At 36.5% G+C, this 19336-nt stretch overlaps 1 protein-coding gene across 18 annotated transcripts in view; it reads left to right on the top strand.

The window, feature by feature from the left end:
- Positions 1–19336, top strand: part of ANKRD26 (ankyrin repeat domain 26) — a 124137-nt gene that overhangs the window by 60924 nt on the left and 43877 nt on the right. For 13 of the 18 annotated variants that reach the window (XM_087857588.1, XM_087857589.1, XM_087857587.1 and 10 more), the window contains 7 exons: positions 3133–3166; positions 3505–3646; positions 9687–9900; positions 11563–11746; positions 12697–12834; positions 14283–15239; positions 16921–17073. In XM_087857588.1, coding sequence (XP_087713714.1) covers positions 3133–3166; positions 3505–3646; positions 9687–9900; positions 11563–11746; positions 12697–12834; positions 14283–15239; positions 16921–17073 — 1822 coding nt within the window. Of the gene's footprint in view, positions 1–3132; positions 3167–3504; positions 3647–9686; positions 9901–11562; positions 11747–12696; positions 12835–14282; positions 15240–16920; positions 17347–19336 lie in introns of those variants that run through there. The other 5 variants (XM_087857591.1, XM_087857602.1, XM_087857594.1 and 2 more) reach the window with 4 other exon arrangements.

Genomic DNA, 19336 nt, shown 5'->3' with positions numbered 1-19336 from the left:
AAAATGCACTATGACGTGACGTGGCGTAGGTTTGTCGTGATTGAATTTGGGAGGGGTCCTCTCTGCCTCTTGGACACAAATATTGTTTCCTTTGCTAGATTAGGGAAGTTTTCAGCTAAAATTTGTTCAGATACCTCTTCTAGACTTCTCTCTTTCTCCACCCCCTTGGGCATGCTGATGATTCTGACATTGGAACGTTTCATTGAGTCAGTAATCTCCCATAACGTACATTCTTGAGATTGGATTTTTTTTGAGCAAAGTTTCTGTTTTAGCTTTCTCTTCTACCATCCCATCCTCCAATTCACTAATTCGTCCTTCTGCTTCATTTACCCTGGCCGTCAGAGCATCTAGTTTTGACTGCATTTGATTCATAGCATTTTTAATTTCTGCCAGATTCGCTCTCATTTCCGCCCTTAGAGATTCTATATTCTCGTTAATATTTTCGTTAATATTTTTTTCAAGTCTACACATTATCTTGACCATTGTTACTCTGAAATCCATTTCTGATAATTTGGTTATATCCATATCCATCAGTTCTGTGGCAGAGGCCACAGACTCATTATCTTTTCTTTGCTGGGGGGGATTTCTCCTTTTCATCATTCTGATGAGGAGAGGTTGCGGGGTTGCCCAGAGCCCAAATTATTGACCAGGACCCAGGCAGTGTGCTCCTGTTTTATAGGGACCTTAGGGATGTGGGATTCTTGATTTTTCAGCCTGCCTTCTCGGGGAGGGGCCTGCCACGCTGATATTCAGGCAACCGTGTTTGGGTAGAGTCTCCCTGTCCCCTGCGAGGGGGGATGGGGATTGGCACAATGTGAGCTGATATTTCCGGGCTTTTGTTCTCTGGCAGCTTTCCCTGGCGGTTTTCTGTAGCTCTTCAGAGAGAGCAGCAGTGGCCGAATCCTAGCCTCTGTCTCAGAACAGAGAGATCGCAGTCTGCTCTCCACTGAGCTCTTCTGGCCTCTTTAACTCTGTTTTTGTTGGTGCTGCTAAAAACCCTGCATCGTTCTGGGTTGTGCACCCCACCGTCGGCGTCCCAGCCCTCGCTTCCAGGGCCGGCATGTCTCTGTCCTTTTTGTTTCTAACAGCGCCAGCCGCCCCTGCCTGCGTTCCCGGGCTCCGTTTCAGTGTGCTCATGCGCACTCCGGAGCACCAGTTTTCAGACTGATCGTGCGCGTTCTCCTGGACTCAGTCCGGTTCCAGTGAGCGCTCTGGAGCTCTGGTTTTCAGTTTGGACGCCCAGGCTCATGGTCTCTGCTCTCTCCCGGGTGACGGTCCACGAGTCCACCCGTTCCCCATTGCAGGTGGCTACCGCTTCCGGCACCCAAGCGTGGAGGCTCCCTCCCTCTTCCATTTATCTTCCGATATCTGTGGGCGGATTCATGGTTCCGCACTTCGTATCTCAATACTCAGTGCTGGAGATGTTCATTTGTAGAGATCTAGATGTATCTTCCTGTGTCTCAGGCTGATTCCGTGGGTTTTCAGGATGGTCTGGTACCTATCCAGCTCCACTCAGGGGACCAGCTGGAAAAGGGGACCCCTACTCCTCCGCCATCTTAACTCCTCCTAGTGTGAGTTTGTATGCTGCTGGAAATGATTCAATAGAGATAGACGTGGTTATTTAATTTAATTTTGTTGGCATTTCCAAATATTAGAAAGCTTATTGATTGTATTACATTATCTTTTAAAGATTATAGTAATAGTCCTAGTACTCCTATTCATGTAGTTTTGGGGCAAGAAGTTGTTTATTCAGAACTGGTTCCACAGTGGAGTATTCTCATATAATCGAATGTGCAGATACTATCATTCATAGATTTAAAAAATACATGATAGTAAATATACAAACACTTAGGCCATTCTGAATAGAACTAATCATTCCTTGATGATTTTAGATATTCAGTGCCTTTGACAGTATCATGAATAGCTATGGTTTTGTTAGGGACTTTGAAGTATCGGGTTATATTAAGTTAATATTTGTTTAGATCTGGGGAAAGGGGAAAGATTTTATTTATTTACAATTGCAAAAAAAAAACTATTAATCTATCATAGATTATTACTTTTGGATAAAGTTCCTAATTACAAAAGCCGTGGTTCCTGTACCAACAGTGTCATTGACACATATTGTGTGCTCAGGAAGTGTGTGTTCGTGAATAAACAGTTGAATGAATAAATGAAAGCCCATTGATGAACTTCTTTAGAAGAAGCAAATCTTTAGTTTTTTGAAAGTAGATTTTAAATATCGCCTAGGTATGAAGTCTTTTTATTTTAAAAAAATATGTGTAAGATTCAGAAATCACTATTTATACTTAGAGGTAGGAATGGAATGTTAATAGATTTATTTGCTGTCATATTACTTAGAAACACTTAAATATTACTCTCACCACATGTTGTAAAACACATGTTTTGAAGGCAGATATCCTGGATTTGAATTCTGGGTCTACTCCTGACCAGATGTATGGGCTTGGGGAAGTTACTTATTTCTGTGCCTCATTTTCTTCCTGTGTAAAATACCTAATATAATTACCTACATCTATAAGATTGTTGTGAGGCTTAAAATACCTTTAAGACGTAGTGAAGTGTTCATAATAATGCATACTAGTTGCACAGTAAATCCTCAAAACACTAATATCATGATTATTAAAAAAGGGTTTCTTTCATATAAGAATTTAATTTGAACTCTCCAAATAGGTTTTATTTATTTATTTATTTTAAAGATTTTATTTATTTATTTGACAGAGAGAGAGACAGCCAGTGAGAGAGGGAACACAAGCAGGGGGAGTGGGAGAGGAAGAAGCAGGCTCTCAGGGAGGAGTGTGATGTGGGGCTCGATCCCAGGACTCCGGGATCATGCCCTGAGCCGAAGTCAGACGCTTAATGACTGAGCGACCCAGGCGCCCCTCCAAATAGGTTTTAGAGCCAGTAAAAGCTTGTTTTTATTGAAAATGACAACAAAAAATGTGGTATATTTCTTTGTATCAAATAATGTAAGTAACGTTATGATTTTCCTTTCCTTTTTGTCAATTTGATCTTAATGTTTTGTTAATATTATTAATAATATGTTTAAATATGATTTAGATATTCTTTGTATTTTAAGTATTTAATATTTGCCTGAAAAGAATGTTTTTTTTTTAGACCTGCAAAGAAAACATCTAAGGAAAAGAAAGAGGTAAAAAATATATATATAATTTTATTTCATTTATTAATTTTTAAATTTTTACTTTATTATATTATTTTGATAAATAATATTTATCAGAAATATTATTCCATGGTAAAAAAAATTACTTTAGGAAAGGTATAGTGACAAAATAGAAGAATTTCTATTTGTTGTGAAAAAGTTATTCAGAAACACTAGTTATTGGTAAAGGTTGTTTTGAGAAAAATCAGTTCTTTAAAAAAGTACCTATGTTTTTGCTCTTATAAGAAGATGGGTATTTATCATCCCTCTACACTTAGTATATTTTATAAATATTTGGGGGACATTTTGAAATTATTATTTATTTGTAGGTCAAAAAGCAAATTAATTTTACGGATGACCTTGATGACTTAACTCTGTCATCTGGAACATCTTCAGAGGATTGCAAGTTGCCTTGCTTTGATTTTAGGAGTTGCTTGTTGCTAATTGAACAACTTGGCATGGATTGTAAAGGTAGGACCGTGGTATAAATATAAAGCCTTTATATGTATATTACTGTAGTAATATGTGCACATCTTGTCTAGTGCTGTACCACACAACACTGATCTGTTATAGAGCTACTCATCTCACAAATATGTTTTTCATGAAGACAGAGAACTGTTGAGTACTCTCAGCCAAAGAGCTATAATTTCCACTATACTTTTCGTCATGAAAATGGCACACCCGATGTGTTTGTTGACTCTGCTTCTCTTCTATGCCTTCACCCAAGGTCAGGTTACCAGTATTTTTCTCCTAGGATACTGAAATAACCTCAGGACGGTTTTCCCTGTCATTCCACCTCCCAGAATCTTGGTCTACGCTGCAACCATAATTATCATATATTTTTAAAAAATTATATTTTTCATGTTACCCCCTTGCTTAAAGCTTAGCTTTTACTTCTCATTGCTCTAGCGTGAAACACCACGGTCCCCAGCTTCATCTTGTATTGTTTCATATCCTTCTTTCCATCTGTGTCTCAGCCAGTATTTTAGATGTTTTTTCCTGTAATAGAGCTTTTCCCCCCCAATAGCTTTAGTTAGGTAACTGCACATATATGAAGTGTATAATTTGATAGTTTTGACATATGTATACTCCTAGGAAACCATAACTGTGATTCAGGCAGTTAATATATCTATCACCCATAAGTCTCATGTTTCGTTATATCCCCTTATAACGAAACTACCAAATTGCTTTCTAAAGTAGTTGCATCATTTTCCATTCCCACCAGCAGTGTATGGGAGTTCTAATTTCTCCCTGTATATTCATGAACACTTAATATTGTCAGTTTTAAATCTTAGCCATTCTGATGGGTATGTAGTATATATATCATTATGGTTTTAATATACATGTCCCTAATAAGATAATGTTGAGCATATTTTTATGTGCTTATTTGTCATCCGTGTATTTTCTTTGAACTGTCCAAATTCTTTGTTATTTTAAAAATTAGGTGGTTTTCTTATTTGTTGAGTTTTGAGAATTCTTTATATATTCTAGATATAGTTTATCACCGGTTTTTTTGCAAAGATTTTCTCCCAGCCTGTGACTTTTCATTCTCTCAACAGTGTCTTTTGAAGAGCAGTTTTTCTTTTTGATGCAGTCCAGTTTATCCATTTGTTCTTTTATGGATTCTTGCTTTCGGTGTTCCTATCTAAGAAATCGTTGCCTAGCACAAGGTCAGAGGTTTTCTCTCATGCTTTCTTTTAGAAGTTTTGTAGTTTAAAAACAACGTTTCATAGTTTTAGGTCTCACGTTTAGATCTGTGATCCATTTTCTTTTTTTTTTTTTTTAAGATTTTATTTATTTATTTGACAGAGAGAGAGAGAGAGCACAAGCAGGGAGAACAGCAGACTGACGGAGGCTCCCCACTGTGCAGAGATCTGGACATGGGGCTCGATCCCAGGACCCTGGGATCACGACCTGAGCAAGGCAGACGCTTAACTGACTGAGCCACCCAGGCGCCCCCATTTTGTATTCTTTTTAATTTATGATGCAGAGTATGGATCCAGGTTCATTCTTTTTGCATATGGATATCCAGTTGGTCCAGCACTGTTTGTTGAAAAGGCTATATATTTTTTTACTTCATCCCATTTGCATCTTCATCAGGATCAGTTGACCATATATGTGTGGGTTTATTTATGGACTCTACTCTGTCCCATTGATCTCTTTTTTTTTTTTTTTTAAAGATTTTATTTATTTATTTATTCGACAGGATAGAGACAGCCAGCGAGAGAGGAACACAGGCAGGGGGAGTGGGAGAGGAAGAAGCAGGCTCATAGCAGAGGAGCCTGATGTGGGGCTCGATCCCACAATGCCGGGATCACGCCCTGAGCCGAAGGCAGACGCTTAACCGCTGTGCCACCCAGGCGCCCCTGTCCCATTGATCTCTTTAGCCTTCTTTACACCAATATCATGCTGTTTTAATTACTACCAGTTTATAATAATTTTTGAAATCAGGTGGTTAGTGTTAGTCCTCCAGTTTTGTTCTCTCTCAGGGCTCTTTTGCTATTCTAGATCCTTTGTGTTTCCACATGAATTTTATTTATTTTATTTATTTATTTTTTCCAAATGCATTGTAGAATCCACTTGTCATTTTCTAAGAGAAAAAATTCTGGTGGTCTTCTGAAAATCAGGTTTGGATTATGTTGGATCTACAGATTAATTTTAACAATACTGAATTTTTCAACCCTGAACAGAGTATATCTCTCCATTTATATAAGTCTTCTTACATTTTCTTGGTAATAGTTTATAGTTTTTAGTGTCTAGGTCTTTCTATCTTTTATGATATTACCTGTGATTATTTTTTATTCAATGCAGTTTTAATTTTTAATTAATAATTAAAATTAATTTTTAACATAAATTTCAAATTTTAATTTTTGATTGTTTATTGCTACCATATAGAAATACAGTTGATTTTCATATAATGATTCTATATCCTCCAAACTTGATGAATTCATTTATTAGTTCTAGTAGCTTTTTAAAAAATTCTGTCAGATTTTCTACATAACCAAAGGTTATCAGACTTTTTCTTGACTATTCTACTAATTTCGTCAGGCGGACCCAAAGGTCATCAATTTGAGACTTTTCTTCTTTTTTAATATATACATTCAGTGCTATAAATGTTCATATGAGTGCTACTATAGCAGGATTCCAGAAATTCTAATATGTGTCCCTTTTCATTCAGTTCAGAATACTTTCTAATTTCTTTTTTCATTACTTCGTTGAACCAGAGGTTATTTAAGGATTTTATTTATTTGGGGGAGAGAGAGAGCATGAGCTTGGTCGGGGGGGAGGGGAAGCAGACTCCCCTCTGAGCAGGGAACCCAATGTGGGGCTTTATCCCAGGACCCTGAGATCATGACCTGAGCTGAAGACAGATGCTTAATCAATTGAGCCACCCAGGCACTCTGACCCAGGGATTATTTAGATGTGTGTTAATTAGTTTGCAAATATTTGAGTAATTTCCAGAGATTTTTTTTTTAAAGACTTTATTTATTTATTTGACAGAAAGACAGCCAGGGAGAGGGAACACAAGCAGGGGGAGTGGGAGAGGAAGAAGCAGGCTTCCAGCAGAGGAGCCTGATGTGGGGCTCGATCCCAGAACGCAGGGATCACGCCCTGAGCTGAAGGCAGACGCTTAACGACTGAGCCACCCAGGCGCCCCTCCAGAGATATTTTTATTCTTGATTTCTAATTTGATTTCTCTGTGGTTACAGAACACACTTTTATGACTTCAGTCCTTTTGACTTACTCCTCTTATTAAAATTTATTTTGTGACGCAAAATATAGTCTCTTTTGGTAAATGTTCTATGGATACTTGAGAAAATGGTGGTGTTCAAGTCTACTATACTCTTGCTGATTTTCTGCCTGTTGAAATCTCAGACTATAATTGTGAATTTGCCTGTTTTCTGCAATTCTATCGATTTTTGCTTTATGTATTTTGAACCTATTAATAGATGCGTGAACATTTAGGTTTGTTATGCTTCTTTCAGTTGACCCTTTTATCATTATAAAATGACCTTATTTATTGCTGCTAAGTTTTTTGCTTTGATATCTATTTTGTCTGGTATTAACATAGTCACTGAGGCTCAGCCTTCTTTTGTCAAGTGTTAGTGTGGTCTGTCATATTTCTGGCCTTTTAACAGATTTGTGTCTTTACATTTAAATTGCATTTTTTTTATAGGTGGCATATAATTAGGTCTTCCTTTTTTATCCATTTTGAGAGTCTGCCTTTTAATTGAGGCTTTTAGACCATTTTCATTTCATGTGATTGTTGATGTAGTTGATTTGAATCTGTCGGCATGTTGTTTGACTTCCATTTGTCCTTTCTGCTGTTTGTTCCCATTCTCTTCTTTTTCTGCTTTCTTTTAGATTAATCAAGTAATTTCTATTATTTAGTTTTATATGTGTGTGTGTGTGTATGTATTTTGCTTACTAACTATAACTCTTTAGTTTTGCTATTTTAGTGATGAGGGTTTAAAGTATATGATTTAAGCATCACAATCCACCTTTAAGTAATGTTTTACCACATCATGTGTAGTTTAAGAAAATTATAACAGTTAACTTCCATTTCTCCTCTCCTAGCCAGATCCTTCTGGATCTGTGGGAGTATAATTTTCATTAAGTTTAGAAAGGTTTTGGTCATTTTTTTTTCTTTTCTTTTTTTTTTTTTAAGATTTTATTCATTTATTTAGAGAGAGAGAATGCACGAGCAGGGGGAGGGGCAGAAAGAGAGGGAGAAGGAGACTCCCCGCTAAGTAGGGAGTTCGACATGGGGCTTGATCCTAGGACCTTGAGATCATGACCTGAGCTGAAGGCAGACGCCCACCGACTAAGCCACCCAGGTGCCCCAGTCATTTTTTGTTCAAATATTTTTTTCTGGTTCCTTTCCTCTGCCTCTTTGGGGAATTGTAGATTAGCCTCTTGAAGTTTTCTCACAGTTTTCTGAGGTCAATTTCAGTCTTTTATTTTGCGATGTCTAATACGTGTTTATTCCTATCCAGTGTATTTTTCATGTCTGACATAATTTACATCTCTGTAAGTGCTATTTGGTTTTTTAAAAATAGCTTCTATGCCTCTACTTACCTTTTTATGCTTTCTTTTGAGATATAGCTAAGTTGATTACAAACAGTTTGACCCTTTCCAGTCCTATTCTTATGAATTGTTAGGTGAATCCAGAGTAGTGCTCAGCCTAGAGCTCATTGTTCCCCACCGCTGAGGCAAGACCTACTGTATTCATTGTGCTACAGGTTATGAGTTTTCCCAGCATGGCTAATGGGAATCGATACCATCCCTGGTGCTGTGTGAGCACCAGTGGAGCCCTCTGCAGATCTCTAGAGTTCTTTCTTTGTTCTGCTTTCTTCTCTCCAGTGTTTTGACCTCTGATCTCTATCTGCCTTGGTTTCACCAGATTCTCAGTTTCGTCATCTCAACTCAGGGAATCTGGTGGAGTCTATCTCAGTTTTTTCACCTGTGTCATGGTCAGTGGAAATTCTCCCAAGGCAGTGAGCTCGGGTGTGTGTTAGGTTAACTTCTTTTGTTTTCAGGGATCATTGTCCTTCATTGACTGAAGTCTTTTGTCTTGAAAATAATTTTAAAATGTATTTTATCTGTTTTTGTTTGGCTTGTTTCAGGTAGGAAGGTAAATCAGTACCTGTTACTCCATCTTGGCCAGAAGCAGATTGCAACAGAACTTTGGCACATGCTGTAGGCTGTCTTGAATGCTTGTCTTCCTCCTTTGCTCACTTGCTTTCCTCCTCCTCCTCCATTTCTCAGAATAGTTCTCTCTTCCTCGGGGAATCTTCCCTTCCCAGGGTAGATCACATTATGTTATGTGATCCTAGAACTCCGTTTCCTTATAGGAACTATCTGAATTTGTAATTGTCGTTTTATTTGTCTTTCCCTTTCACTAGACTTGAAGCTAAATAAGAGCCAGGGATCTTGTCTGTTTAATCTGCATAGCTTAGTATAATCTCTTTTTTTTTTTTAAGATTTTATTTGAGAGAGAGAGTGCACAAGCTGGGGGAGGGACAGAGGCAGAGGGGGAGGGAGAGGCAGACTCCCCACTGGGTAGGGAGCCCAATGCAGAGCTTGATCCCAGGAACCTGAGATCATGACCTGAGCTGAAGGCAAATGCTTAATGGACTGAGCCACCCAGGTGCCCGTATAATATCTTTTACATTGAAGTCATTCAATATATATTTGTTTAATATATGAATGAGTGAATGTGAAAGCACACAGTCCTTTATATGCAGAAAGTACTGATATTTTATTTCTTTTTTTAAGGTTTAATTTATTTGAGTGCGAGCATGAGTGGGGGGTGAGAGAAGAACAGAGGGGGAGGGAGGGGGCGTGGAAAGAATCTCAAGCAGACTGCGTGCTGAGTGAAGAACCCCATGCGGGGCTCAATCCCATGACTCTGAGATTATGACCTCAGCCGAAACCTGACTCGGATGCTTAACCAACTGAGCCATCCAGGTCCCCTATATATTTTGTTTTTGTTTTTTCTCTGATGTAGATTCTGTTAATTTATTAAAAATCCAGGATGCGGTTCTTTCATATGAAAGATTAATAGAACTTAAAAAAACTCACTGTGAACAACTTATAAAAAAAAATAAAAAAATGGAAAGTAGGATTAACGGACTACAAAAGGAGCTATCAGAAACAAAAGAAATTAAATCACAGTTGGAGCAGCAAAAAGTGGAATGGGAACAAGAACTCTGCAGTTTGAGGTATGACGTCTTGGTTTTAAGGAAGTATTTGAACTATTTACTTTTTTTTTTTTTTTTTCTGAAATAGGTTCCACACCCAGTGTGGGGCTTGAACTCACAGCCGTGAGATCAAGAGTTGCATGCTCTACCGACTGAGCCAGCCAGGCATCCCTTGAGCTATTGACTTTTATACTACAGATATGTAGGAGAAGTTTTGTAGTTGCTAACTTACCTTCTGGGATTTTATAGGGAAGAAAACTTCTTTAATATTGTGAAGTATGAGATTCTTCTAAATAATACAGCAAGTTCTTAACAGTGAATATTTCTACGAATAATTTAATGTATATTCCGAATCATAATTTTAATGACCATATAGAAGTCCACCATATGGAAACCTCATTATTTAACAAATTGAATTTTGGTTGGTTTTCGTTTTTCGATACTTTAATTAAAGCTGTAAGGAATGTCTTTTATATAAATCTGTTTCTACATTTCTGGTTAACTTACTTGGAATACATTATTCAATATAGTATTGGTTACTTAAAGTATAAAAATTTTTAAAGAAGGTCTTCGATCCTATTTTTAAATTGTGCTCAGGGAAGTTTATATTAATTTGTATGCCCATGAACAGAGTATAACATGGCCATTTTTCTCAAGACAGAAAAATTTTTAAAAATTTATTTAGCTTTAAACATATGCAGCGATTAAAAAGTAAAATGGAAAATGATTACTGCTCAAGTTTCTCAACATCTCTCATATGTAGATAAAATTAATTCAAAAGTCTGTGCTGTAAGCACATATTACTCTTTATTGTTAATTAATATGTATCCTGTGTTGGTCTAGAAGGGGTTTTCAAATGATTTATAAAGTGGATAATAGGGGTGCCTGGGTGGCTCAGTTGGTTAAGTGTCTACCTTCGGCTCAGGTCATGATCCCAGGGTCCTGGGATTGAGCCCCATGTCCAGATCTCTCTGCTCGGCGGGGAGCCTGCTTTTCCCTGTCCCTCTGCCTGCCGCTCCACCTGCTTGTGCTCTCTCTCTCTGTGTCAAATAAATAAAATCTCTAAAAAAAAAATAAAATGAATAATAATCGACAAGGTCAATTGAGAGTATTGCAGGAGAAGAAACATAAAAAGTATAGGGCAACAGATATTAGACTCCCTAGCCTCGTCCTGGATCACAGTAATCTGCAGGTGTATGTTGTGCAAATGACATCTGCAGATGCTGTCTTACACTGCAAATTATTTTTAGAGGTGCCTGTGATGTTTTGTGAAGTAGAAATCTACTTCTAGTGAATTTATAAACCACAATTTCTCTTTTTAATTAGTAACTAAATTATTCTAATGGAAGAGTAATTATGACTATGTGGGAAAAATGATAATTTTCAATTCTAACTTTTTTGAATAATTTCAAAATTCCTTTCCCTACAATCTCTACCAGAGTTATTACTGACTAAAACTTACTACTAAACTGCATAATGCTTTCTCATTGCTTCTTTTCAACTCTGTATATCTTTTGGAAGAGCTTGAAGTGAGAAATTAAAAACATGAGCCCTAGAAAGGAAAAAATTGAGAACATAGAAATTTCATTTGGACAATAAACCAACATATGTGGAACCAGATCCATAAAATGAACTTTTTCTTGCTTACAAAACAATTTTTAAAATAAGCACATTTATTTGCAGATTTTCCTTAAAACAAGAAAAAGAAAAAAGAAGAAATACGGATATGTTATATGAAAAAACTAGGGAGCAATTAAAAAGAAAAGAAGAGCAGTATAATAGAGAAGTCGAACTGAAACAACAACTTGAACTTACTCTTAGAACACGGGATGAGGAATTGAGGACTGTAAGAAATAATTTGAATCAGGTAAATTTTTGATAAAAATTGCATATTTCCATCAATATTATTTATAATATCCCTTTGATTTAATGTATATTATTTAGATATAAAATAGATTAAAAAATCAGTTTTATCCTAATAGGAACTATTATATTTGTAGCTAAAATTAATAGCTTATTGGAATCCTTGGCGTTTCATATATGCTCTATGTATATTTTCTGAGTTAAGGGATGGAACGTAAATTGAGATAAATGTGAATGTTGGCTTTTTTTTTTTTAAAGATTTTATTTATTTATTTGACAGAGGGAGACAGCCAGCGAGAGAGGGAACACAAGCAGGGGGAGTGGGAGAGGAAGAAGCAGGCTACCAGCCGGAGAGCCTGGTGTGGGGCTCGAACCCAGAACGCTGGGATCACACCCTGAGCCAAAGGCAGATGCTTAACAACTGCGCCACCCAGGCACCCTGGCTTCTTTTTTTTTTTTTTTTAAGATCTTATTTATTTTTAGGGAGAGAGCATGAGCAGGGGAAGAAGTAGAGAGGGAGGGAGAGGGAGGGAAAAGAATCTCAAGCTGACTCTGCGCTGAGTGCAGAGCCTGACTTGGGGTTGGATCTTACAACCCTGAGATCATGACCTGAGCCAAAACCAAGAATAGGACACTTAACCAACTGAGCCACCCAGGCACCTCAGTTTGGGATTTTTTATATTAAAATACAGGCTAAATTGCCTTGAGACTATGATGGAACTAGTTAAATGTTTTGTAAAGAAATTTTATTTCACATACTATATCTACCTATATTTTTACTCTATGACAAATTTAGCTGTGATTTAAATTAAAATTGGAGTTATTCATGAGCAGGATAAAAATCCTGTCTTTACAAAGGCTACTTCTTTTGAACATTTTTTTTAAGTTCTCTTAAGCTTTTGACTTTCTTTTTTAATGGTGTGATCCAAAATCCTAATGAGAATAGGTCTCTAGGTTGTAGAAGAACAAAACGACACCAAGAAACAACTTTCTCAAGAACAGAATGCCAGAATATTACAAGACGGAATTCTAAACCATCACCTTTGCAAACAAAAGGAGCTAGAAAAGGCGGATAAGAAAACGCATTCTGGGGTATTTTCTTTAGTTATTTTGAAGTACATGTGTGTATGTATTTGTATGTATACATATCTTATTTTCTGAAATTAATATTTTTTCTCCATGTATGCATATATATATTTTAAAAACCAACACTGTAGATCATGGAAAGTGTAGAGGATTTTTATTGGGGGGGGGGGGACATAAGGGGCAGTGGCATTTTTGGTCCAGTGGCTAAAGTAATAGTCTCAGTTTAAATGCATTTGTCTGCAAGAGTCAAATAGTGACATTCATAATGTCCTCATCCAAAGGAGAGGCTTTTATTATTTTCCATAAGAATTGATGAGCTTTCCATAAGTTCAAAACTATTGCTATTAACATATCTTTTAGTTTTGGGCAGTTACTTCATCACCTCTATATTAATAGAGAGGTTAGCTTAACGCTTCCACTGACGAACAGGAGGAAAAGTGTAGCCTGTTCAGAGACTTTCTTTTGGATGTTAGTGTCCTACTTTTGAGAAAAGTAGCAATTTTCTCCAAGTGGTATCCTATTTTATTACAAGGTGCTTTTGAAACAATCATATGCTAATGATAATTTATTGATGAGTATTTTATTCCTAATAAAACAGCTCAGTGTATTTCCCCCCATTTTGTATTTATTACCATTTTAAACATCATGAAGAGGAAATAAAATTTATTGCAGCAGCAAATAATCTGATGATTTTTCTAAGAGCTGTATACATTTTATCTTATTTACCACCAGTATTTTGAAATATAAGGCTCCTTTTGTATTGATGATTTCCACTAGAGAAGAACTGCAGTTTGGTGCAAGAGCACTAGTAGTGGAGTAAGAAGACCTGAGGAAAGTCCTGCAGCTCACTTACTATTTTTAACCTCTCCATTCTAGAATTGTGATAACTAAAAGTGTTCATTGAAGTATGTAGAAGTGTTTATAGTGCAGTGCCTGGATTTGTCGGTTGTCAGTAGATGTAATTCTTATAACTGACTATAGAAATGTTAGAAAACTGGAATTCTGTGGAATATTGTCAGGAAAAAAGAATTTTAGGAAATTTAATCTGTCCAAATAATGCAGAGCTAAGGATTTTACTGTGGGGTAGCTGTGTTAGATATCAGACTGTAAACTCAATTTTTAGTGTCGTCAGATTTATTAATCTTTTATTTCAAGCTTTCTGGGTTTGTTGTAAATCAGAGAAAGACCTTTCCAATTGTGAGATTCTTAAAAATTTTGTCTTGGTTTCTTCTTCCTCTCATGCATTCATTGTCTTCAATTAAATTTTTGAACCTTTGGGAATTTATGCTTGTATAAAGTTTGGGGTTTGACCCAACTTTATTTTTTTCCCGTTGGATATCCACTTACTGCAACCTGTTCATTGTATAAACATAGGTTATTCCATAATTTCAGAGAACATCATGATAATGTCATTTTATTGGGTTCCAGCTAAAAGTCTCCTTTGTTTTACTTAGGTTTTTAATAGTCATGAAAAAGAAAAAGGTCTGTTGCATAAAAACCACAGGTGTCAGGATGAAATTGCCATGCTAAGACTGGAAATAGACACAATAAACAGTCAAAACCGGGAAAAGGAAAAGAAGTACTGTGAAGACATTGCAATTATAAAAGAGAAAAATGCCAGCCTTCAAAACACCATAAAACTGAATGAGGAAACATTAACAAAAACAATATTCCAGTATAGTGGACAGATTAATGCTTTGACCACTGAGAATACAATGCTAAAGTCAAAATCGGAGGGCGAGAAGCAAAACAAGGAAAGACTGGATGCAAAAGTTGAATCATACCGAGCTAGACTAGCTAGTGCTATACAGGATCGTGATCAAATTCAGACATCAAAGAGAGATGTAGAACTTGCTTTCCAGAGAGCAAAAGATGAATGGGTTCGTGTGCAGGACAAATTGAATTTCGATGTGTCTAACCTAAAAGATAACAATGAGCTGCTTTCTCAGAATCTTTCGAAAACTGAAGGTCAACTCAATACTTTAGAAATTGAGCTCCATCACACAAGAGATGCCCTCAGAGAAAAGACTTTGGTTTTAGAACGTGTACAGGGAGACCTAAGTCAAACACAGTGTCAGAAAAAGGAAATTGAACACATGTATCAAAATGAACAAGATAAAGTGAATAAATACATTGGAAAGCAGGAGTCCTTAGAAGAGAGATTATCTCAACTACAAAGTGAAAATACGTTGCTTCAACAGCAACTAGATGATGCTTACAACAAAGCTGCCGGTAAAGAAAAGATAGTAATTAATATCCAAGAACAGTTTCAGGATATTGTAAAAAAACTTCAAGCTGAAAGTGAAAAACGAGGTCTTATGTTTGAAGAAAGAAATAAAGAGTTAATGAATGAATGTAATCTTTTAAAAGAAAGAATTTATCAGTATGAAAAGGAGAAAGTAGAAAGAGAAGTAAGTATCCAGAAAGATAAATATTTTTCAAGCTTCCTGAGAGAAAATTCAAAGTAATATTTGATTATGGATTATTATTATTATTTTTTTTTGAGAGAGAGAAAGATTGCACCTGCACATGAGTGGGGGTGGGGCAAAGGGAGAGGGAGAGAAAATCCCAAGAGAGCTCCACATTGGAGAACTCCACCTCATGACCCCGAGATCATGACCTGAATGATTATGGCTGAATTTTGAATCTAGTTGAATATAAAAAATATATAGACTATAAGTCAGCCTTAACTTGTATCCAGCAAATAAAAATTAGACTTGAGAAGTGCTTTAATCTGAATAAAATTGTGTCATCTATGAAAGTTTGAGAGGTTAAGTTATAATTGCTAATAGATAGTAGGCTGATATTAATAATTTAGTTTTATACTGCCAAAATAATAATTTTAATCTTTGTCACCACATTTTAATACCATGATGAACAGATAAATGGAAATGCTCATACCTAAAATGAGCATTTTGAAATTGAGATTCAATTAAGTGGATTAACTTGACAGTTAACTCCTGATATCCCACATGAACTGAGATGCTGTATCTCAGTACTTTACCTTTGGTAGCTCTTTATACATTTTAGGTTGGCATAACTTTATTTTTACTTATATAAATTTGAATTTTTAGTCTGATATCATGTATTCTTATGACCTTTAACTCTTTGAAGGCGCTTACTTTTCATTAAATCATAATTTGGGACAACTGTGGTGAGCTTTAGCAAAACTGTGTTTGATTTAATCTTCCCACTGCTATTTATAATTTTTTTTAAAGATTTTATTTTTATTTATTTGACAGAGATAGAGACAGCCAGCGAGAGAGGGAACACAAGCAGGGGGAGTGGGAGAGGAAGAAGCAGGCTCAGAGTAGAGGAGCCTGACGTGGGGCTCGATCCCGTAACGCTGGGATCACGCCCTGAGCCGAAGGCAGACACTTAACTGCTGTGCCACCCAGGCGCCCCTGTTTATAATTTTTTAAAGCAATTTTACACGTAATTTGGTCATTTCAGAGCACAATTACTATTATCTGGGCATAAGTTTATCCAATACAAAGAGAACTATATCTCTGTAATTTATTAATTTGGCATTGGATCTCCATTTTCAGATTAATGAGAGGTAGCAGGATTCTTGTGTAGCAGAAATGGAGGTCAGGGAGGGAGGTGAAAGTCAGGTTATCTAGGGCCTTGAAAGCCATTAGAATGACTTCGCTTTTGTCCTGAGGTAGTAATCTATTAGAAGGATTTGAGCAGAGGATTGAATATGTGAGGAACTTTGACATTAATTGAAGCCTCTAATAAAAAAGAAGGAAAACATTTCATAATGCAGAATTTACCACTGCTAGTCCCACCCATACCCATTTCTTTTTGAGACTTCAGTAGGTTGGGAAGCTTTCCAAATTCATCAACAAGGAATGGGTAGTGGGGCTGAATTAATTATCTAAGTAACATAATACTGACTGGGCAGGAGGATAACACCTTTTTGTGTCTTAAACCAAATTCAGTAAACAGCAGTGTGTACATGTTAGGAAAAGAAGGTGAATTGATGCATGTGGTGATATTTTTCAAAGTATGTATGTTAGAGTTACATATTATTAACATAACTTAAGAGTAAGATGATTTATAAAATCAGTAACAGAAATGTCTTTTTAGGTAGCTATGAGACAGCTTCAACTAGAACTGGCTGATACCCTAAAAAAACAATCTATGTCAGAGGCATCACTAGAGGTTACATCACGTTGTCGTATTAATTTAGAAGATGAGGCACAGGATTTAAAGAAGAAATTAAGTCAAATCAGAAGTCAGGTATGTATTAAATGTAACATGTCAACAGTTAATCTGTAGCTAGTTAAATAATATAAAGTGTTTTAGGATGCTGATTTCCACAGGCCACTTTCTTTTGTATTTTCATTGTAGTTGATTTAGTATAATTTTAGTATCTTCGCAGTGCACTTATTTCTTAAACTTTGACTTTCATTCTGCTGTTTGTGTTATGCATTTTTTCTTATAGTATTTACACTTAGGGAAGTTGAGACTTATGCATCATTCCTCACAGAAATTGAGGGACTTTTTTTTTTTCTTCCAAACCGTTCTTTTTTTTTTAAAGATTTATTTATTTATTTGAGAGAGAGAGAGAGAGAGCACATGCACATGCACACGTGTGCCTGAGTGAGGGGAGAGGAGAGGGAGAGGGAGAGAATATGAGGCAGACTCCCTGACCAGCGCAGAGCCCCATGCCAGCTTGATTCTGTGAACCATGAGATCATGACCTGAGCTGAAATCATGAGTTGGATGCTTAACCAACTGAGCCACCCAGGTGCCCTAAACACTGTTTTTTAATGATATCTCTGGTACCATGATGAGGTGAGCCATATAAAATCAGAAGATAGTGTTTAATGGAATGTTTCAGAGAATTCTTATTTCTCATCTTCACTTTTATGAATGGATAGAGAATCTGTACTGATTTCAGGATAACTTGTACAGAAAAGTCATTTCACAAACCAGTTGAACTTAGGTATTTCCTTCATTTTCGTTTCCTTTCAGATACATTGTAAATGCATAGAAATATTCAGATCATGTATAGTATATACACCCCAAAGAGAGAATTAAGAAAATTATCTAGGTCCTGCCTTTAGATTTGTTTAAAGCCTTATTGAGGTAAAATACACATACCATACAATTCACCCATTTAACATGTATAGTTCATGGTTTCTGAATATATTCATAGAGTTGTGCAATATCACTGCCATCAAGTAGAACATTTTCATCACCCAGAAAAGAAATCCTTAGCCCTTGCCCCAAGCCTCAGGCAACCACCAGCTACTTCCAGCCTCTATAGAGTTGCCTGTTCTGAATATTTCACATAAAGGGAATCACACAGTGTGCAGTCCTTTTTGACTAGCTTCTTTCACTTAATGTTTTCAGGGTTCATCTGTGTTATAGCATATGTCAGTGCTCCATTTCTTTTTATTGTCAAACGTGCTCCATTGTGGGCTAAAACCCTGTTCATTCATTGCTTGATGCACCTTTGGGTTGTTTCCACTTTTTTGCCATTAATAATGCTGCTGTGAGCATTCATTTAGTTATTATCTGGACATCTATTTTTATTTCCCTGCCATCCGATTTTATCCTCTGAGTTAATTGGGGTGATGTCACCATCTCTCAGCCTTTTACTCATGCTGTCCTTTCTGTCCTTTTAGTTTCCCTTCCTCTTGCCTAATCCTACACTATTCAGACCTGGCTCATAGTCTCTCATTCTCCATGGAGCTCTCTCCGACTATTCTAATTCCCACTGACCTTACTCTCTTCCACTTGTCATTTAGTCTGTGCAGAACAATTTAGTCCTTTGTTTTACATTGTTTTTATTTTTTTCATGTGAGATGATTTTGTCTTTCTAAGTATGCATTTATCTAAGGGGAAAAATATGGGTATGTATGGTACCTATCCTTGTACAAATTGAGAATATTTTAATTTAACAGATTTTAGGATTAAATTAAGTGCTTTACACCATATCAGTAATTTCTGTTTGAAAACATTGACATAACAAAACTTTTATTCTAAATGTATTTTAAGCAATTATTATTATTATTTTTTAAAGATTTTATTTATTTATTTATTTGAGAGAGAGACGGCCAGCGAGAGAGGGAACACAGGCAGGGGTAGTGGGAGAGGAAGAAACAGGCTCTCAGTGGAGGAGCCTGATGTGGGACTCGATCCCAGAACGCTGGGATCACACCCTGAGCCGAAGGCAGCCGCTTAATGACTGAGCCACCAGGCGCCCCTATTTTAAGCAATTAAATGTAAAATTGAAAGCATTTAATTTGACAGAGGAGAAGTGTTCTATCAAATACTTCCCCCCCCCCATGGAAAAACAGTCTAAATTTGCTTTTCTTCATTTTGCAGCCAGAACTGAGATTTACAGATTTTAGCACTTTACTATAAAGCTCCAGGGACAGCTTTTCTTTTTTCTTTCTTTCTTTTTTTTCCTTTCTTTTTTAAAGTTTGTTTGTTTATGTAATTTCTACACCCATTGTGGGACTTGAACTCATCACCCCAAGGTCAAGAGTTG

Source organism: Ursus americanus, chromosome 31, assembly GCF_024610735.1.
Source record: "Ursus americanus isolate L20-20 chromosome 31, mUrsAme1.1.p, whole genome shotgun sequence".
NCBI lineage: Eukaryota > Metazoa > Chordata > Mammalia > Carnivora > Ursidae > Ursus > Ursus americanus.
This window is presented reverse-complemented; position numbering and strand designations above follow the sequence as displayed.